This window comes from Phytophthora infestans, genomic scaffold (assembly GCF_000142945.1).
Source record: "Phytophthora infestans T30-4 supercont1.33 genomic scaffold, whole genome shotgun sequence".
In the NCBI taxonomy this organism is placed as follows: Eukaryota; Oomycota; class Peronosporomycetes; order Peronosporales; family Peronosporaceae; genus Phytophthora; species Phytophthora infestans.
In genome coordinates this window covers 356374-378513 of record NW_003303726.1, presented here as the reverse complement: position 1 = coordinate 378513, position 22140 = coordinate 356374, and the positions used below count along the sequence as shown (strand labels likewise).

Here is a 22140-nt window from a genome sequence, read left to right as displayed (position 1 = left end):
CTCAAGACCTGTGCAATCCTCTGACAATCCTCACACATTCCATGGTCTGTATCTTGTCGAAGGCTTTACAGCTGAGCTGGTGCTGTGGGAGCCGTTCTACTCGGTGCTCTCACTGTGGCACGTACATGTTCTACTCCATGACGGTGGCGAACACTGAAGCACCGACTGGCGGCTCGGAGACCAGTGTGTACATGCACACGGGGTCGTACGGTTGGGCCACGCGTACGTTGAAGTCAACCTTTTCTTGCTCGTGCGCTGCGGCCCACGTGATGTTCGTCGTGAAGACGAGCGAGTCGGAGAGTACGATGCTGTCGACGCAACTACTGAGTGGCTTGTACGTTATCCGGCTCGGCCACACCAAGTACACCCCAAGCTCCGGTCATGGCGGTGCTGGTTCCTGTACTCCTCGTACTTGGATGTATGCCGGAATGCTCGACGACGACAAGGTGGGGCAGGTTGAAGACGGATCACCAGACGACAAAGAGCAACCAAGTACACACACTGGACGTGGTCGTGCACGCAGCATTACCGTTGCCGCTGCTGGCCAGGTCTGGTGAGTAGGACGCTATGAGGGAATGCTGCTCTACGCTGCGTGGGCACAAAGTGGAGCGACGCGGAGAGCTTGGCGTCCCGAACACTGCGTCTGACCATCACACACATGAGGGAGATGCTGTCGGTTATTCACACAGAAGAAGCCAACTTCAGCCCCGTGTGTGACCATGCAAAAGTGCATCGAGCTCTGCGTGTGGATGGCATGCTTTGCGTTGCTCTGCGTGCACAAGAAGACGCGGGTGCACAAGTGATGTTGGCGTTTGACTGCCAATGAGGACCGAATGCCGTGGTCGCGCCAGTCGAAAGCTGTCACTTAGAGCAAAGGTGTCGAGAGAGAGAACGAAGTTGGTCGTCTCGTTATTATCGCAAGACCAGGCTCGCTCTCTTCAAGACTGTCCGATGCAAATCGGACGCAGGACGAACAGGAGGCACGTCTCTGGACGTTGTACCGGACACGTGCGGTGAAGATTTGCCAGCTGCAAAGAAGGGTCCGAATTTACGTCCAAGGAGGACAGATGGTGGACTTTCCCTGAACAACAAGAAGATTTTGAGTTAAAATTTTTGACATCCCCGAGCACAATTTTTCCGGAAGCTGAAAGAGTTGTCATTGAAAAGACCCGAGCGATGGAAGCCAGAAAACGCACAAAGTGCCGTGAGTAACAACTATGTGAAGTTAAACATGCGCAAGTGCTTCAAACAGCTTCAGCACCTAGTTCATCTTCTTCGACATCGATCGGCACCTCATGCCGCTTGAATTTGCAGCTCTCACAGCAAAAGACTTCGTCACCTGGCTCGTGACACTTGAGCGAAAGGATGGTGGAGTACTGAGCTACTCTGCTCTTAATACCCACAGAGCCAGTCTATTCAACCTCTTTCGCGACTACGGGTACACTATGAGCAAGCCATTAGAGTCGGAGCTTACGAACTACTTCAAGGGGCTCAAGCACAAGCTTGCAAAGGATGCTGGTAGCGGGGAGAGCGCAATCAAGACGGGGAAGGGCCCGCTAATGCTCGACCTTTATTCTTTTTTATGCGATAAGATGCTGGCTCACGAAAATAAGGAGATGATTTTTGCTCATGCGTACATGGTGATCGCCTGGAATTTGATGTGCCGTTCGTCTAATGCATTTGGCATTCGTCATTCACACATGAAGTGGAGGGGCGATGCTCTACAGATTTACTTCGCTCATATGAAGAACGATCAAGGTGGCAATCGCCCTCGTGATCCCCGACATGTACATGCCAACCCACTGCAGCCAGGTATCTGCCCTATTGTTGCTCTCGGACTCGATTGGGCAGCTACGAATTTTGACGAGAGTGATCTCCTTTTCCCCGGAAACAACCAGTACGAGAGATTCCGCAAGTGCTGGATCCGGTTATTAGATCAAGACGATGTGTCAGCCGAATTACAGCGCCAGGGTCTGGATTCCGCCGAGCTAGGTACTCACTCAATGCGGAAGGGCGCAGCAACATTCTGCTCGTCGGGCTCAACAGCATGCCCATCGTCGACGGCAGTTCATTTGCGTGCTGGTTGGTCACTTGGTGGGGTACAGAATACTTATTTGAGATACGAGGCTGCTGGTGACATGCATGTTGGTCGAAATGTAGCTGGTTTGCCTACCGAGAGCTACCGATTTTCAGCTTTAGCGCCGCACTTTGAAACACGTGACGATTGTGTTAAAATGGTGTGCGATTGATGTTTCCAGGTTTGCCAAACCGCCTCCAGTTTATTGCAGAGTATTGTTTGGCTTCTCTAGTTTATCATTCAGCCTTTCTGAAGGCAACACTATCGCCGAAGCACCACATCTTTGAGACCCCAACCCCAGTTATGGTTACTCTTTAGGACTTTTAACCAATCAGCGACGTTGGCGCCACTTCACAACAAAAATGTGGCCGCGTCGACAGCCAGCTAATGCCAGCACTTCGAGCTCGACTCCTGCGGCTCGTACAGCTCCAGCACCTAGTTCATCTTCTTCGACATCTTCTTCGACATCCACATCTCTTTTTGTGCCACGCAGAAGTGCTGTCAAAGCGTCAAATACTCCTGCTAAGTCTCAAAAAGATTTGAACTCTGGCACCGACGATGCTGCGTGGCTATTACGAGCGTTAGGCAAGAAGAAAAAGAAGAAAAGCCAGAATGCGGCGAAGATAAATGCAGTCAGAACCTCTGGAACCGAGAAATCGGCGAAGAAGACGCAGCAGAAAGTGGAAAATGAGCGAAAAGCGGGCGTCATTGGGCTCTCCATGTCCGTGCAGGAACGTCAGCAGTTGTGGCGCAATGGGTCGACCAAGAAGCCTCTGGATGAAGCTGCAGAGCATACCAAACAGCAGGAACGAGAACGCCAGGAAACAGGCTTTGACCGGGTCTTCCAAGACGTCTTCGGCAAGGATGAAGTGGGACAGAAAGGAGCGGACGAGGAAGAGATGGACAGCATCCTTGGCGCTGCTAAGTCGTCCTCTCTGGGACTCTCTACTACGACTGCGTCATTGATGGCTACCAATGACGGCAACGCGAAGGAAACTACAGAAACAGGGAAACGCAGAGCTCCAGACGACGTAGAAGAAAACTCTTGGGGCTTTGCTTCGACTGAGAACAGTGCACTAAGTCTCGATGACTTTGACACTGAAGAAGACAGTGACAATGTGGATTCTGGTGCCCTTAAAGCTGGAAACGCTGCAGAATTTGAGCGATGGAAGGCCGAGGACGCACAAAGAGCTGTGAGTGACAATTTTGTCAAGTTAAACATGCGCAAGCGCTTCAAAGGCAGTTCTGGACGTGTCAAGAAGCGTCCAGCTTATCTGCGAGCTCGGACTGAGAACCCGCTGGACGAAGTTACTGGCGAGAAGTCGACAGGAATCGCGCCGGTTGTCGATGCCAATGGCAGTCAACAACGCAAGCTGGACAAGTCTTTCCTGGATGACGACGGAGTGGACTTCATTGAGGAATGTCTGGAGGCGTTGGACAAGGCGGAGAAGGCGCATGAGCTCACTAATCAGGCAACTACCGACTCGAAGTCCCCTAAGCAGGGATTGGAACCCCCGAGATGTCATCATGCGCTGGTCTGTCAGAGCTTAAAAGTCAAGAAGAAGAACAAGAACCACGGTCGCAGATTCTTTGCCTGTCCGCTGAGTTTCGACGAAGGTCGCTGCGATTTCTTCCTCTGGGAAGACGACCACGTCCCGCTGGCGCTACAGACTCTCTTCACGGCGTCTTCTTCGACTCGGTTCAGTGAGTCAGCAGCTGAAGCAGAAGCTATTGAGTGCGTGCCCTTAGACATCGAGGCTTCCGAAGAAGAGCAGAGACGAGCGATGCTCACGAACTTGCGTCTGGTGTTCGGCCACGCCGAGTTCCGCTCTGGTCAGCAGTGGGCTATCTCGCGAGTGCTACGTCGGAAAGACACGCTACTGGTGCTGCCGACAGGTGCCGGTAAGTCTCTGTGCTACCAGTTCCCGGCACTCTTCCTCCCTGGTATTACACTCGTCATCTCTCCGTTGATCGCGCTGATGAACGACCAATACGAGAGTCTCCCTGCTGCTCTGAAGGCGCGTGCTGTGTGTCTCTCGGGCTCGTCCGACGCCAGTTCCAAGGCGAAGCATGCGGCCTTTGTGCGTGATCTACTGGCAGACAAACTCTCCCTCATCTTCCTGTCGCCGGAGAAGGCTCTGGGCGCAGGAATGCAGGCACTGCTGGCCCTGCCTCGAGTTCGAGCGCGTCTGGCTCTGGTTTGCGTCGACGAGGCTCATTGTGTGTCCGAGTGGTCTCATCATTTCCGACCGAGTTATCTGCGGCTAGCAGAGGTCTTCCGCCACGCTCAGTGCGTTCTCTGCGTGACTGCCACTGCCTCCAGACGCGTCGTACATGATGTTCTGCGTCAACTACGTTCACGTCGTCAATATCAAGTCGAAAGCCCTGAAAACGAAGACGAGATGGTGCTCCAGATGCCGTGGCAACGCAGAAACTTGGCGCTGGAGGTTCGATCTGTGCGCTCGAACGAGGAGAGACTGCGTCATCTCGTGCACATTCTTCCCGAACTCAGCAGAGGCTCCAAAGGCGGTGGCGGTGTCATCGTGTACGTCCACCAGCAACGACAAACCGAGGAGTTGGCAGCTCTACTTCGAGAACAGCTGCCGTCTACGTGGCGGAGTTCGGGCAAAGTGCTGGCGTTCCATGGCGGCATGGCGTCTGACGCCAAGGAGAAGGTCCGCACTGGCTTCGCGAGAGGACGCGTGCGTGTGGTGGTGGCCACGGTGGCGTTCGGCATGCGCATCGACAAGAAGAATGTGCGTGCAGTGATGCACTTCCACATGCCCTCGTCCGTGGAGGCGTATGTGCAGCAAGTCGGACGAGCTGGTCGAGACGGGAAAGCGGCCCGCGCACTGCTGTATCTGCTGGACGAAGACGCGGTTCACTTCCGCTCGCTGCTCTTCTCGACGGCTCTGCATCGAGATCAGCTCCGACGATTGCTGTCATTGGTCTTTCAAGAGCAGACGAATGACACGCATGTTGTGGCGGTCAAGTACGCGAGTCAACGAGTGGGTGGGGACCTGACGCTGGTGTCGCTAGCTCGAGATTGGCTCGAACGTCATCTCGACTTGAAGGCAGCTACCATCGAGACGTTCCTGACGCTGCTGGCACTGGAGACACAGCGAGAACGAGCTGTCAAGGAAGACAGGAGAGGCCTACGTGTCACGCTGCAGCCTCTGAGCATGAGTCGATGCACGCTGCAGCTACTGGACTCACAGGCGAAGAAATTGGCGCCTCGCTCATGTGTGAAGATGTTGCTGAACGCTGTGCGACGCAAGGAGCTGCCTCATGGTCATGTTTCACATCGCAAGGACGGGTACTTGAGCTCCTGGACTGTCGACTTTCACTTGCACGAGACAGCGCAGTGGTACGCGCGTGTTGGCGGCAAGAAAGAAGGCTCTGTAACGCCTTTGGCGACTTCAGATGCGCAACAGGAGGGAGAGACGAACGCTGCTGCGGTGGCTGCAGCAACCAACGAACGGCGGATGCTACAGGAGCTGCGAGCTGCGCAACAGACTGGCCAGATCCAGCGCCTGACGCTGTCGCAGCCAGCGTTCCAGCTGCAGCTGAGCTGGCGAGTCGACGAGACCGAAGAGATGAAGACCGAGGCTGCGGAACGATGGACCGCCAGTCTGTACGCGAAGCACGAACACCTCGAGTCACGGCAGCTCGCTCGTCTTGCGCAGCTGTACAGTGCACTACACGCAGCTGCGCTGCCAGCGCCATCTCCGTCCAGACCGCACGACGAGAATGAAGAAGATCTTGAGAGAAAGGCCCTCGCTCTGGAGACGAAACTCGTGCACTACTTCGAGGACGAAGATAGTGACGAAGGAGAGGAAGACGAACGTTTACTACACAAGATGCTACGTCCTCTTACCGCATCTCTGATCGAGGCAATTGAGCGAGACACGAGCTCGCTGATACAGCTGCGTCTTGGTGGGAGTCCGATGGAGGAAAGTAATGCTGAGGACAGAGAGGAGATCACGTGGACGAGCTATGCGGTGGCCAAGGTGTTTCACGGGCTTACGACGCCGCAACTCCCGACACGACAGTGGCGCGACCACGTCTGCTGGCGTCGCTACTCCGACGTCGCCTTCGAGCGCATCGTACAGATTGCAAACAGAGTGTTAGTGGAGAATCAAGCTGCAGCAAGTAAGGATTTAGCGTCTATAGAAGAATAAAGCTGTTCATGGGTGATAAATTACTAAGCTTGCTGTGAGTTACTTTCCAGCGCGCTTCGCGTTGTCATGCCCGACGTCGGGCACTCATGCATCGGAACACTGGAAGTAGGTTACTAGTTCTGACAGTGTGAAAGCATCGAGTTGGACCGAACATTTGTGCAGTGCGTGCTCTGTATTGTAGTAGCTGGGTACGAACAGCAGCGCAGTTACTGATCCGGTTGATGGAATGATGTGACTATAATGCCGTCGGAATCCAGCTTGTAGTAGCTTCACCTTTGCTCGTGAAGGGGCCACTATTGAGAGCTTCAACTTGGGTGTGGCATACACTGTGCTTAGCTTACGTTGAGACCCGGGTTTCGCTGGACTAAGAACCCAGCACCGATTTATACTGCGCGAAGTCGGACGCAGGATGCAAGACGAGATGGGGATTGCAGACCGGACCAAATCTGCTTATGCCGATAGAGCTGGGCTGCCTTCATATTTCTATCACAACCACATTTCTTTTGTTACACTCTGTCAAAACTGAAAAAACATCAAATTTAAAGATATAGAGATATAAAGTAAGAGAGGAACCTGCCAATGTGAGTGCGATCGGCGAGCATGTGCTGCTGATAGGCAGAGCCCAGTGCACGAACCCGGATGGGATGCATGGCAAACCGTGGAAAACACAGTGGCTGAGTGGGTGGTCGGCGTCCACTCGCTCTCAGCCGCCGTTGATCGTTCGGCTTCATTCACGAATCGGCCTCGGAGGCAACAAGTGCCTCGAATCGCTGCAAGTTGCCTCCTGTAACTGAAGTCTCATCCCTGAAGCTGTGCCTCGCTCGGTACTACCGGACCGGTGTGCCGGTACACTGTCCCCCACTTTTCCAGCTCGGTAGCCATGCCTATCTCTGCATCCGGGTGAGTACTGCACATCGTGCCACACACACTTTACACACGCTAGTTGTCCGTGTGGTTTTGTCACCTCTAGACTTCAACAATCGACTCAACCGACACACTCAAATTCTTCCAGTTGCCCATCGCCCAAGTGGTGAATCCTCCAGTAGCGGTGACCCAACTGCCTGCGTCAAGACCTGTGCAATCCTCTGACAATCCTCACACATTCCATGGTCTGTATCTTGTCGAAGGCTTTACAGCTGAGCTGGTGCTGTGGGAGCCGTTCTACTCGGTGCTCTCACTGTGGCACGTACATGTTCTACTCCATGACGGTGGCGAACACTGAAGCACCGACTGGCGGCTCGGAGACCAGTGTGTACATGCACACGGGGTCGTACGGTTGGGCCACGCGTACGTTGAAGTCAACCTTTTCTTGCTCGTGCGCTGCGGCCCACGTGATGTTCGTCGTGAAGACGAGCGAGTCGGAGAGTACGATGCTGTCGACGCAACTACTGAGTGGCTTGTACGTTATCCGGCTCGGCCACACCAAGTACACCCCAAGCTCCGGTCATGGCGGTGCTGGTTCCTGTACTCCTCGTACTTGGATGTATGCCGGAATGCTCGACGACGACAAGGTGGGGCAGGTTGAAGACGGATCACCAGACGACAAAGAGCAACCAAGTACACACACTGGACGTGGTCGTGCACGCAGCATTACCGTTGCCGCTGCTGGCCAGGTCTGGTGAGTAGGACGCTATGAGGGAATGCTGCTCTACGCTGCGTGGGCACAAAGTGGAGCGACGCGGAGAGCTTGGCGTCCCGAACACTGCGTCTGACCATCACACACATGAGGGAGATGCTGTCGGTTATTCACACAGAAGAAGCCAACTTCAGCCCCGTGTGTGACCATGCAAAAGTGCATCGAGCTCTGCGTGTGGATGGCATGCTTTGCGTTGCTCTGCGTGCACAAGAAGACGCGGGTGCACAAGTGATGTTGGCGTTTGACTGCCAATGAGGACCGAATGCCGTGGTCGCGCCAGTCGAAAGCTGTCACTTAGAGCAAAGGTGTCGAGAGAGAGAACGAAGTTGGTCGTCTCGTTATTATCGCAAGACCAGGCTCGCTCTCTTCAAGACTGTCCGATGCAAATCGGACGCAGGACGAACAGGAGGCACGTCTCTGGACGTTGTACCGGACACGTGCGGTGAAGATTTGCCAGCTGCAAAGAAGGGTCCGAATTTACGTCCAAGGAGGACAGATGGTGGACTTTCCCTGAACAACAAGAAGATTTTGAGTTAAAATTTTTGACATCCCCGAGCACAATTTTTCCGGAAGCTGAAAGAGTTGTCATTGAAAAGACCCGAGCGATGGAAGCCAGAAAACGCACAAAGTGCCGTGAGTAACAACTATGTGAAGTTAAACATGCGCAAGTGCTTCAAACAGCTTCAGCACCTAGTTCATCTTCTTCGACATCGATCGGCACCTCATGCCGCTTGAATTTGCAGCTCTCACAGCAAAAGACTTCGTCACCTGGCTCGTGACACTTGAGCGAAAGGATGGTGGAGTACTGAGCTACTCTGCTCTTAATACCCACAGAGCCAGTCTATTCAACCTCTTTCGCGACTACGGGTACACTATGAGCAAGCCATTAGAGTCGGAGCTTACGAACTACTTCAAGGGGCTCAAGCACAAGCTTGCAAAGGATGCTGGTAGCGGGGAGAGCGCAATCAAGACGGGGAAGGGCCCGCTAATGCTCGACCTTTATTCTTTTTTATGCGATAAGATGCTGGCTCACGAAAATAAGGAGATGATTTTTGCTCATGCGTACATGGTGATCGCCTGGAATTTGATGTGCCGTTCGTCTAATGCATTTGGCATTCGTCATTCACACATGAAGTGGAGGGGCGATGCTCTACAGATTTACTTCGCTCATATGAAGAACGATCAAGGTGGCAATCGCCCTCGTGATCCCCGACATGTACATGCCAACCCACTGCAGCCAGGTATCTGCCCTATTGTTGCTCTCGGACTCGATTGGGCAGCTACGAATTTTGACGAGAGTGATCTCCTTTTCCCCGGAAACAACCAGTACGAGAGATTCCGCAAGTGCTGGATCCGGTTATTAGATCAAGACGATGTGTCAGCCGAATTACAGCGCCAGGGTCTGGATTCCGCCGAGCTAGGTACTCACTCAATGCGGAAGGGCGCAGCAACATTCTGCTCGTCGGGCTCAACAGCATGCCCATCGTCGACGGCAGTTCATTTGCGTGCTGGTTGGTCACTTGGTGGGGTACAGAATACTTATTTGAGATACGAGGCTGCTGGTGACATGCATGTTGGTCGAAATGTAGCTGGTTTGCCTACCGAGAGCTACCGATTTTCAGCTTTAGCGCCGCACTTTGAAACACGTGACGATTGTGTTAAAATGGTGTGCGATTGATGTTTCCAGGTTTGCCAAACCGCCTCATCATTATTGCAGAGTATTGTTTGGCTTCTCTAGTTTATCATTCAGCCTTTCTGAAGGCAACACTATCGCCGAAGCACCACATCTTTGAGACCCCAATTTTCCAGGACGAGCGCCGACTTTCGAATCTATTTTCACGAGTTAGAACAGGGGATGGTTGTACCGAATCACGCATACGCCCCACCGGTGTTCCTCCTCAAGTATCGATACTCTGTGAAATGAAGTGGCTGAAGGATGCATTAGTTGACTCACTGACCAAAATCGAAGCAACCCGAGTCGACGCGGTCCGCGATATTATTTCCGAGCTGGAAAAGAGAGCTATTGGTGCGGGCACCGTGACGTATGACGGTCTTCACGCTGCAATCAAAACGTGCCTCCAGGATGCGGGTATGGACAGCTTGGTACGCCAGTTGACTGGTTCTCAATCGCAGGGCACAACTGAAACCGAAGTCGTAATCGACGGCAATGAGCAGCAGCCGTGTTTCTTTTGGGGTGGAAAGTTTCGCCGTGTTCCTGCTGATTTTATTATTCCCGACTGCTCCGTACGTCATATATGGGTGCTTTGGATGTGCGGAAATAAGGCCAAGAAGGTGCCACCACTTCGTGTTCTTGATGGCCGAGATATGCCTAGTAGAAAAATGCAAAAACGGCTTAGTCAGCTACGTTATCTCATGCTCAAGATCGAAAACGATGCAGCATCTAAAAACCTACTCCGAGCCTCCCCATCTATTGATGACGCGATAAAAGTGTTCGCCGACTGTGCTGGCAGCGTTGCGGTCGATGCGACGACCGAGAACTCCCGGAAACGACGCCGCGGGCAGCTAGGTTGGGCAACGGTAGGAAAGCTCGTGAGAAAGAAAACCAACACAACAGCTAGTTAGCGAGACTAGTTAAAGACGAAAACCACAAGCCATTCAGTCATCGGTGGCGAGCAGGTGTACAAACTACCTTCGCGGCATATGACACTCACATCGCTGTGTCAGCATACCACCGCCTCGTCGCCTTTGCCAGTCAGGCTTTACAGACACACGTCATTGTCACAGCTCACGACCTCATGCCTTCGCCATTCTAATCAGCATAAGCAGCATAAGCAGCATAGCCTCCTTCCCGCTCCCTAGGTGGTGCACCCACAGCTCTACTGCGCAGTGCAAAATTGTCTTCAGTGACATTAAGCTCGGTGTGAGTTAGAGCATACCTGCTTGGAGGGATGATGACCGCGCCTTCCACCTTTGTTTCATTATCTGCCACCCTCGCCCGGAAGTCCGCCCTGAGCACAGCGCTCGGCTTCTCGGTCGATCGAGAGCTTTCCCGAATGTCACCAACCTATCAAGCAAAATCTCATCAACCTATCAAATGTAATGCAAAAATCACGTGTCTGACCTTTTTGTGATTTCCGTCAAAGAATCATTAACGTTAGAAGCGATTTCTAAAATGATATTTGAAAATCCCATGTTAATTTTTAAAATTAAAAGTTATGAAGGTAGCTCAAGAAATATGATCACTTTGGTTGCTTTCGGATCGCTCGGAGTGCGATACTTGGAAAGAGGGTTCTTCGTCTCAATTCCATCCCCATATGCATGAACGACCTTTATGTCTTGAGTGCTTCCAATAAAGATGACCAGACTAGAAGTTGCATACGACAAAGCCGATATCTCGCTCGCTAAGGCATCAACGTCGTCGCTGCTTCCGTCTTCGAAGTAGCTTCGCTCCAGCGAGCTTACAATTATAATATGAACGATGCTGTCTGGTGGAGCGTGTCCAACAGTCTTCACAAACTCCTCATCTTCATCTCGATTCGATGCGCACTCAACGAAAACCTTGCCGTCAATAAAACCAAAACCTGGATTTTCCGTCTGAACTCGCTTCAGTGTCCCAAACTTAAGTTGCGATGTCCTAAGAAGCTGCGGGAGCTCCATATCCAACGGCAACAAAGTAGGCACAGACAGGGATAATTGCGATAACGCTTGCTCCAAAACCTCTGGAAATTGATGACGAATGTGGCGTTCTGCTTTCAGTCCAAGCTCATACATTACAGCAGATAAAAATCTTTCGAAGTCCGAGTTTTTCAACCCGGCGAAACCATTGTGTCGACTGGCAGCAACAATCCCCCCAGCCACGAATTCCTCCAAGCTCTCGGACCAACTTTCACCACTACTCGCAAATCCCGGACCCCGCAGAACAGCCTGGCAAAATGGAATTGGCGACCCAAAAGCGTCGGCAAAAGCGTGAAAATCTGCGCCACCCATGAAGATAAAGTGTAAAAGCGGATCGTCGTCCAGGTTAGGAACTACTATACTACACGTCCAAGGATCATTTTGACCGTCTACCAATACACCAGACGAGTCAAGCCTCAGTCGACTTGGCGTCGTTACTGCGGGTCGGCTGAAATGACTACGGACCTGACCTGCCAGATCTGATCTCGGACGATAGCTAGAGCCATAAAAGAGACGTACTTGACCCACATGGAAAAAATAATCTGCTGCTCGATGTTTATCCCATTTGGCACTCAGTGTCTTCATCATTAAATCCATATACGTGTCCAAGTGGGTGTTTTCGTCAACCTTGTTAGCACCAATATATTCCAAGGCCTGTTTCGCCAATAACGGTCTGCTGCGATTAATAATCTTTGCCAAAATGTGTGGTAGCCTACTCAGAACCATCGGGTCACTAGATTTAAATCGAGGAAGCGTCGGGAATATGACACACGACAGTTCCTTGGGTTCGCTTGGATCCGTCAGATTTAGAACATTCGCTGCGGCTCCGTTTGTCGCGCTAACGATAACAGTCAATCCAAAGGAGCGAAAGATATTTCGAACAAAGCGGCATCGTCGTATGTTTTTTTTTCGTTTGTTGATCGATAATCCTTCAATAAGATGTGGAAATTCATCCAGGAAAAATACGGGACATCCCACATATTCGCGTTTCGCCTGAAAAACTTCATCGCGTGTTCGAGTGCCTGAAAGCGCCGGCACTCCTCCCAGTACAGCATAGATGAACGAGTAGGTATACAGCTCGTTCTGCTGTGATATCTCCGACACCTTACCGTCACCAACGAAAGGGAGGTCAATTTCCACACAGCGCATGAAAGACTGGGAAATCTGGAAAAACGCGGTCCCAACGTCGTCTTTTTCTTCTTCACAAACAATGTAAAATACGTCTACATCATCTCGAGCCATCAAGTTAAACGCCATTTGCGTCTTCCCCATTTCCATCGAGCTCTCCAGTACAATAAATGGCGTCGAATGCTGCTCTAAACGCTGGAATTCGTGGATCGTGTCGACCAAAGCGTCCACTTCAGCTGCATCCTTCAAGCCCTCAGCGGTAAACCGATATGACTTAGTGAACAGCTGGCTATGCATCGTCTGCAGAGTAAAACTCAGAGGTGGCTGTAGCAGTACGTTGATCTTTCCTGGCTGGGGTGACTGAAGGACATTTCCGATCGTTTGTTCTGGGTCTAGCTTTACTTCAAACCATGACTGAGGACTGGTGAAACTTGCTAGCTTGCCATCGAAATGCTTCGTAGACAGCCACTCTCCTGTGCTATCTCGTGCCAAGTAGAGAGTGATTGCACTCGCACGAATGGACACGTCAGCCTCATAAAGCCGCGATTTTAGCAAGTACAGCAGATCCACAACACAAAGCGTCTTCTTAATTAGAAGCGAGTGTACAGTGTAGTGCAACCCCCCCAGAACAGCGCATTTCACTTCCAGGATTTCTTCTTTTGGGATTTTCGTCTCGAGCACATCGCGAGGGTGTTTTCCAAGAACTGGTGGCGGGTCTCTCACTCGCACAAGTATGTGTACACTTTTGGCTTGGCCTAACGAGCTAGCTGTAAAGTATTGGTCGAGTCAGTCGCTCGGAGAAAGGGCGTCCCCGCACACGGCATCGGCACCGTTGCCAAGCATCAGCTCCTTAACCACGTCAGAGTCAGCGACAAGCCAGTCTCCATTCTGCCGTGCAAGATACACCTGTAGATGGTTTGGCGGGATCCCCCGCAACGCGCTAGAAGCATGGTCCATCAGTGCAATCAGGTAGTCCACTTGTGCGAGTGGAGGTATTGACACACGAAGCAGGCGCTCCCAGGCCCCGATTACACAGAAGCTCAAGGATAGCATCGATCGGAGGCGCGTTTCTTGGTGAGATTCTTTGCCAACTATGTGCACCACACTTGAACCAATGAGTTTATGTTTCAAACATATACTTGTGTTAGACACACAATACTCTCGGTCCATTTTACTGGCAGCCTCACATCAAACGAAGCATCGAGGAGGTATGGGCCTGCTAGACGGACTGATCACGGGCTTCGCGCGTAAGAGCAAGTTCGGACGCTCGCACTCGCTGCGCCCTCTCACGAGCAAGCGTGCTAACCGCCGCTTCTACAAGGGAAACGGCTGCCGCAACGAGGGTAAGCACGCCAAGCGCGGCCGCTACGTCGTGGACCAAGACAAGCTGCTGCAGCTCGAGGTGCCCGACCTCACGGACTTCAAGGTGCGTCTCTACGTGTCTACGTCGTACAATCCACGTAAAGAAACACTAACCATCCTTCTGTATACAGCTCAAGGCTTACGTGTCGCCTTTGGCACCCAACCGTCAACCGCAATAGAGTAACACAGGACCAGACTTTTTTTTTACTTCATAAGGCAATGACACGGCGTGTTTTAGATGACAAACTGGACGTTGTTGTGTTATCTAGAGCGAATGCATCACGTCGAGCAGTGTTGCAACGACTTAGGAGATAGTACAGCCGCAAGTCTGGCCCTTCCGGAGCTGCTGACACTCCTCACTCAACAAGTTGAGCTCCATCTCCTGTCGTTCTTTCTCCTGCACCACACGTTCGTACTCGGACTTCATGCGTGCCAGTTCACTGTCGACTTCTTCGCGCTTCTTGGACTCACTCGAGAGCTTCAGCCCCGCAGATTCCCGCTCGATCTCCACATGTTGCTTGGTAGTAGCCTCGTCCTGCAACATACTCTCCAAGTTAGCGATCCGTTCACGTTGCGCTTCAGCTTCGGCCTCGAAACGCGCCTTCTCCGACATGATCTGAGACGACTGCACTTGCATCTGCTCGATCTGCTCCTTGTAGATCTGTTCGCGGCCTCCTACACTGCCCAGTTCCTCCTTCACTTTGGACACGTCGCCTTGCAGCGTCCGGATCTCCTTTTCGTATCCCTCTTCCTGTCGACTCAATAGAATCCTCATCGCTTCGGCGTATTTCGCCTCGGAGAATGTCAACAGACACTCGAGTTTGGCTCCACCGCGAGCTTTCTTCAAGTAGGCGTCACGGAACGCTTGCCACTCACGTGAGAACTGCTGCATGTCGGCGAATCCACCGAATTCGTCGCTAGCAGAGGCCAATTTGGGCTGGATCTGCTCAGCATACAACACTTGCAACAAGCGGTCGCACATCTCCTTGCTCTGTGCTGCGTTAGTACGTGCACAGACTGCTTTATCGTCTTCCATGCGCTTACGTAGGTCAGCTTCGAGTTTGGCTGCACTGTCGCCAATTGCAGCAGCACGGTACTGCGCGATTGCTTGTGCCTCGGCGTCTTTAATGCCTTCAACGAGATCTTCATCGTCCAGTGGCAAGTCCAAGGCTGCCAGACTCTTCTTGAAGGTCTCAGCGGCAGTACTCATCGCCTTTCGACACTCACTGGCAGTCACTCCTTCCCATGCAGACGTGATGACTGGTACACCGCCACTGTTGATAGCAGCTACGTACGCTTGGAGTAAACCAGCGAACATACTGCCATTAAGCGGCTTGCCTTGCAGCATCTTGGGCTGTAGACTGTCGCCGTACACGATCTGTTTAACATGGCTGAGTTGTTCTTGGAACTCTGGACGGAGCTCTTCAATGGACATTGCGTCTACTTGCTGCAATTTGGCTTCGTCGTGTACCGGGCGCACCAGAGTGACGCAGTCGCGGTCACGGAAGAAGTCCTTCATCATTGCGCGGATACGGTTACGTTCCATATTGGCAGGGGTACGTGGCTGATCGGCTAATGCGCGTTCGAGATAGTCACTGCTGGAGATGGGGTCTCCATCCTCGTCTACTAACTCTAGCGTGAAGTCTCGAACGACCCAGAGGAAGGACGGGAAGAAGCTGTGGAACTGCATCACATCTTCGTCTTCTCCTTCACCTGACGCGCTGACTTTAATGTGTTTGGCCAGGTTGGCAATGAAGCTGAGTCCAGTAATGGCTTTTTCATCCACACTGCCTTGGCTGTTATAGATGAGCTTGGAACAGAGGAGAGTGGCTAGTGAGAAGATGCGTGCGTCATACTGCTGCGACGCCTCGAGACCGCCCATTCCCTCCGTGTCCAGCATGAGCACCCACACGTGTTCTCCATTCGCCATCGTGTGGCGCTGTGGTTGGCCCCATAGCCAGATGCCGCGAGTGCAGCGTTCGATAGTGGGGCCCACACGAAAGCCGCTCTGCCTGTCTAGCAGCCAGTTGAGCATGGAGCTCTTGCCTGTGCGGTAGAGGCCGGCCATGGCCACCACAGCCACATGGCCATCGATACGACGAAGAAGCTCTACAGCCTCATCATTCACCTTAAGTTGGTCCTCGTCCTCGCTGAACGTGATGAGCGGCACAGGCTCCTCTGGGAATTCCGACATGGCTACACTTTGAGTGATGAACTTTTTGGGAATGACGTGTGAAATAGAAACTGTGTTCTGATTGGCTAATGTGAGATATTGTGTGGTGTACACCATCAATTCATTTTTTCGAGCTAAGCTCAGCCACAGCTGCGGATTCGGCCGAGATGCTCTTGTTGCGGCGCATGGGAGCGCGCTGTGGCGCTCGAGGAGGCTCAATGAGCTCGGCAATATCGTCACAACATACGTCTGCTTCATCGGGATCCTGTCTGTTGTCGCTTCACAACCATAATATACAGCGTAAAACTTTCGCAACTTTGGACAAGCTGGACCTCCCACCACTACCGACTGCGGACGAGGTGGACGCGACCATTGCAGCTGCGGAAGCGAAAGCCCAGAGTCGACAGATGGCGAAAAGGATCCAGCACATGCCGATTCGAGCTGTCCATGCTGCACGTAAGATGGACATTGCCAGCCTCTTCCAGAAGCTCTACACAGACCGATTCAAGGTCACCCACTACCTGCACAAAGACTCGATCGTGTTGAGACTCAGTGGCAGTAAAAACAACGGCCACGCAGGACTCGTCACGGGTGTAGCACCTCCCACAATACCGAGCTCTAGCAGCAATAACAATGGAGATACAGTCCAAACACTGAGTGTCGGAAGCGGAGGCAAGACCGTCACCTCGCGACGAGCAACAGATAAATGGGTCGTGTATTTTGACTACGGTGCGGTGGTGTTCTTTAACTGCGACCAAGCATTAGTGAACACGCTGATTAAACACGCTACCCGCTTCTGCACCGACGTCTTTGAGATGCGTGGACACGAGGAGGAGATGCTGTTAGTTGGCGACCCGGCTCAGCAGAAGTGGAGTACACTGGTGGAAAATAACGTGCTGGTACGAGAGATCGATCATATCAACGTCCACGTGATTGCTGGTGTGCTCTCGCAGACAGTGGCTCTAGAGTTCTATGAGCGTCAGTGTGAGACCATTTTGAGCGAGTTTGAGAAGCTCAACACTGACGTGGAGAAGAAAGGACCTCGCGGTGCATTATTTGGCCGCGAGAATGAGCAAACAAAGCGTTTGTTCAAGATCGTTGCGTCTAATAACACACTACTCATCGATTTGGTGAGTAAGCTACGTGTGATCGACCGTAAGAGACCAGGTGATCCGGCCTGGAGTCAAACCCGATACCACAACATGTGGGAGTCGCTACTCGAAGAATTCGAGCTCAACGAGCGCTTTCAAAACCTCAATTTCAAGCTGGAATTGATCCAACACAACACCAAGGTGAGTTTGTGAGTATTTTGTGAAGGTATTGAGTAAAGCTGACGGTTGTGTATTGTAGTTCTTCTTGGAAGTATTGGACTCCCACAAAGGCGAGCGACTCGAGTGGTACATTATCATCCTCATCTCCGTGGAGCTGGGTATTGGTGTCTACGAGCTTCTCATGAAGCTAGCATAGGGAGAAGAAAGTCGATAGAACGTTCTATTCATTAGACAACACGCAGTTTGTCCAGTGTGTGTCTCGTTGATCTATCTCTTGGCCCATTGGGCGTGTTCATGAGGAGCCTTGCGGTCCGTGAATTGGGACGCTGGTTGACGTCCTCCGCTGTTGACGTGCTTCCAGTAATTATTGAAAGACACAGAGTCCTCTGGTCCCAAGTCAACGGTCTTGGTGCGTAACATAGCGGCTAGAAGTGTGCGTAGTTTCTCGACCTGATCAGTCGACAGTGTCTTGGAGTTCTCCTGCTTCTTACTGCTCTTGTTACTCGGTAGTTTAGTCGGCGTTAAGTCGTCTAGATTCAAGTCTTTAGCACTCAATACCGTCACACGCATGGTGTGGTACACGTGGAAGGCAGTCCAGAAGAGGTGAGACCAGGCACCACCGGCACTTTGACTCGGACTGAAGCGCTTGAACTCGTAGCGGAAGGCCACGAGGTGTACGCGGGTCTTGACCGGCAGGTTCTGTAGCACGGGGATGAACTTCAGCACAGCCTTACCATTGCTTCTAGCCCCCTCGGGAAGCACGACTACTGGCCCAGCAGCTCGACGCACTACGTCTGCGATCTTCCTTGTGGGTTTGACACGTTCAACACTCACAGGCATTGCCAACGACCTGTACAGCGCCTCGAGTAGGCCACATACGTGTACCAATCCTTCGTCGTTACTCTTGGTCTCTGTAGCAAATACAAAAACTGGTGAGAAGCGCGTGGCCAGGTATAATATCTCCAAAAAGCTCGTGTAGTTGCAAACCAGCACGTCGCCAGATCCAACGCGAGTTGAGCCGTTCGAGCTCCTCGCTTTAGCTGTAGCGAGCCCCAGACGACGTGTGTTAGCGCTCTCTTCCGACGTGAACACACCGAAAAGCAGGAGGAGGAGTGAGCACAGCAACCATTCTGTGATGCGCTTAAGCAGACGTCCTAGGAACGGGATTACGGCGAGAATGGACACCACTAGGTTGACTAGAAATAGCGCGACGAAGGCTACTAGCACCAACGGGAAGCGTACGAGCGCCAAAGCGGAGCCAGATATGACCTGCAAGATGGTCACGGGCCATCCGGACGTGAAGCGCCGACGCTGCGGCACGAACGGGTTGATGCCTGTCGTCAGATCCGACCACCGACTATACTTCTCCATCAGGGTTCGACAACCGGAATAAAGTTTTTCGGGGCAAAGGCTTTTTCCCGAGCTCCACCCACCCATTTTTTTTGTAAGGAACTTGGGTTGTTATTTAAAGTGAGCTTGCTGTTTGTATCGGCTTGAGATTTCTAAAACACATTCGCTGCAAACACTTTCTATTTGGAAGAGCTTCTTTTACAAAATTAGAACTAAATTGTGACGTCATTAACCCAACACCAAAAACCACTGTAGCTTTTAATAAATGACGTGGTCACGTCGTCACCGTCATCAATAGCAGCGACAACATCCTAAATCTAGAGTTATTGAAACAGCATTAAGCGCGTGTGCACCACACATGGGTGTGTTTCTAATACTACACCGTGTGGGACACATTTTTTCACACCTTGCAAATATTTCAAAGATCCAACATCGCAGCAAGGATGGACGGAAGGCCGCTCGCTCGGGAGCTGGTGCGCGCGCATCTACAAGCTCATGGACATATAGAACACGCTTGAAAAGATCGGCGCGAGCCTCGAGAAGATACTAATAACTCAGATGGAGTTACTGTCACGCATTGAGGAGAGCATCTACGTGCTGGGGTCTGAGATTGCCAACGCTGGTGTGATTCATGACGGCCACCTATCTTTCGGAGCTTTGCTAGAAACGGCAATCAACAGATTAAATGGGTAGTATGCTAGCGTTTTTGTATTAGCGGATAAGACAGCTACAGCTACCTACTTCAGTTGCTTGAGCAGTTTCGTATGAATAGATTTCGTCTTCTCCGCAGTGGGACGAGCCATAGGGCTCTTGCTCGATTTACAGAGCATTATCCACACCATTGGGGGGGCGCATAACTTCCACATTACTCTTGGAAACGTTTCTGTATTGCCAGCAAATATTCGCGCTCACATAGCTGTAAGTCTGAGCCACAACAAATACACCACAGCTTGAATATTCGGGTTGCTGTGGAACTTCAATCCACTCAATAGGGTCTATGCATACTTTGGCCACAGGTGCCGATGCCTTACTCTATCTCCCCACAAAACCACTACGCCTTTCCATAGCTGAGTTACCCTCGTCGCCCTTAGCACCGTTCCTAACCACCTCCATGTCCCCATTATAACCTTCGTCAATCAGAGGTTCGTACAGGTAGGGATGCACATGTAATGTGTCCTTGGATTCAACGTAGCGTAGCGTAGTTATTCTGATACCCCATTGGATTTGGCTCAGGTTAATCATAAACTTGGTAGAAGGGATAGGCTTGGTTGGTGTCTTCGACCATCCGACAGCTTCCATCAATGATGACAGGACGTAGCAATCCTTCACCGTGCTTCCAATGATTCCAAACAGAAGTCAATTGGGCTGTCATTCAGCCATCCTCTACAAAGTCCACCCAGAACGTTTTCAAAGGCGATGCAGGCCTTACCCGACTGTGCCGTGTATTCAGAACTTAGGTGACTGGATGCAATTTTTGAAATCACCTCGTTTGCCACGGTGTAGTGTCGCTCCTTTACAGCATCAGCTGATATCCCTATCGTTTCTGTATCCACAGCAAATAGATTCACATCGGAGTTTACCTTCCGCCAGTTTTCCTCCAACCATTTCCTGTCACCGAGCCATGCTTGTACCTTGGTCTTAACCATGTAGAACGTAGTTGCAACCCCCACGTACTGTCTAGTACAAATCTTAGTTATAGCAACCCCAGTATGATGACCATAAAAAGCAACTATTCGTGAATGGCAACCTTTTTCCAAAGTTTGTGGACGATAGAAGCCACGAGATCGAGCACGATTCCTTTTTCTTGATGCGGTCGTCGAGTGCATCTGGGTGATGTTGCTCGGACTTAGCTGTCTTGATTAAGGCTTGCATCGACCGCGTGATGTCTCCAGGGATTACAAATGGGTGCATGCACGTTGTTGGTCGAACAGCTTCCCAGCTGCATTCGATTGTGAGCCCTGAGGTAGGCGTCATCTAATTGGACAGGATATGTGTCTATCATGCCCGCCACAGCTCTTACATTCTCTGTGTTGCGTGCCCACACGACGAACTCGTCAAACGGTACGGTGAGATCGCTAGGGTATTTGTGCACCGATACGAGTATGGGGTGAGGTAAGCTTTGTCTGTCTTAGCTGCTTCGGATTTGTATGTTGCCTCCTTCGGGTCTTCGGCTTTGGGACGGTTAGGATACCCACTTGCCGCGTAGGCATTGTAGCCACACGTACAGCGGCTTCATCAACCTCACAATTTTCAACTTTCTTGTAATTAGCTGCATTTTCAGGATCCGCTTCGTCTGTGATGGATATCACCGCCGATTGTACCTTGCTCACAATTATGGGCTTCTGTGACACTTCTACTGCTTATTGCGTTGACGGGACGTCCTCACAGTCGCTGCTACCGTCAGTGTTGGTATCCATATTTCGTAACACCTCCATAATACTAGCGATGACCACTGCGTTTTTCAAAATCATATACAGAATCCATGTCTTCCTCATCGTCTTCATCGTGGTCGCTGTCTCTACACGAAGTCGAACCCACTTTCCTCCGTCGCAATCCCACTTCAACGGTTTCTTTCCAAGCTTGAAGCTCTCGATAAAATCAGCACTGGCCGATTCGGACAGATGCTGGAGCAGTGGCTCTAGCATCGCCTTTGCGTAAGAGTACATAACACCAAATGTCAGCACAACTTGGTTTGCACGTTTGTCCCGGCGCAATTGAGCAAATACAACCTCTTTATCATTAGCGGACGGCGTATGTGATTGTTTCCACTCGAAAGTACGTGAATCTTCGTACACGTTCGGCAACCTTAAATTTGACATATTCACAATTGGCTGCAGTGCATCGGCTGCTAAACATAGCTTTTCTTTAGCGTCCAAGGCTTCGAAAGTACTCCATCGTGCGTGGACAGAGATTACAGGTAGTACATTGAAACCATGGTCATGGCTGGCAACATGCATCAGATGACAGCACGGTAAATGGTGGCTCGTATAAAATAAGCAGGTACAGGTCCACTTAACGTCGTCACATTCGTATATGTGATGAGCACCATAAATGTTCCATTTCGAAACGGATACTTTGCGCTCACAGTTTGTGCTTTCAGCTCGGTGCACAAATTTTTCCCATTTTCTTTTAACCAGATGCAACACAAACGGAGAGAGCCTCCTGGATATGGCCCTAAAAAAAGAAGCCGTCTTGGGCAATCAAAAGGAAGAATATTGTTTTCCGATTTCAGATGTAATTTGCCGCGTGAAGATCATCTGATGTTGGAGTAAACTCAGCAACGTCTTGTCAACTCTGGTCTTGAGACCAAGAAGCAGATTAAAGTA

General features: G+C 51.4%; 4 protein-coding genes and 1 pseudogene across 4 annotated transcripts; 1 reads left to right on the top strand and 4 right to left on the bottom strand.

Moving 5' to 3' along the window:
* Positions 1–8567: 8567 nt before the first annotated feature.
* On the bottom strand, positions 8568–11842 carry PITG_14819 (uncharacterized protein; the record flags this gene model as incomplete). Its single annotated transcript, XM_002898976.1, has 7 exons — positions 8568–8735; positions 9057–9174; positions 9849–10223; positions 10308–10417; positions 10585–10612; positions 10792–10919; positions 11318–11842. The coding sequence occupies 7 exons, from the start codon at positions 11840–11842 to the stop codon at positions 8568–8570; spliced, it is 1452 nt and encodes a 483-aa protein (XP_002899022.1).
* Positions 11843–12100: 258 nt separating this feature from the next.
* PITG_23027 lies at positions 12101–13744 on the bottom strand (annotated as a pseudogene; the record flags this gene model as incomplete).
* Positions 13745–14324: 580 nt separating this feature from the next.
* PITG_14818 (guanylate-binding protein, putative) lies at positions 14325–16214 on the bottom strand (the record flags this gene model as incomplete). Its single annotated transcript, XM_002898975.1, has 1 exon — positions 14325–16214. One exon carries the CDS (start codon positions 16212–16214, stop codon positions 14325–14327), a length of 1890 nt encoding a protein of 629 aa, XP_002899021.1.
* A 118-nt stretch (positions 16215–16332) lies between these two features.
* On the top strand, positions 16333–17660 carry PITG_14817 (uncharacterized protein; the record flags this gene model as incomplete). Its single annotated transcript, XM_002898974.1, has 2 exons — positions 16333–17485; positions 17544–17660. The coding sequence occupies 2 exons, from the start codon at positions 16601–16603 to the stop codon at positions 17658–17660; spliced, it is 1002 nt and encodes a 333-aa protein (XP_002899020.1).
* Positions 17204–18835, bottom strand: PITG_14816 (uncharacterized protein; the record flags this gene model as incomplete). Its single annotated transcript, XM_002898973.1, has 2 exons — positions 17204–18491; positions 18549–18835. 2 exons carry the CDS (start codon positions 18833–18835, stop codon positions 17732–17734), a joined length of 1047 nt encoding a protein of 348 aa, XP_002899019.1.
* Between the last annotated feature and the right edge of the window lie 3305 nt (positions 18836–22140).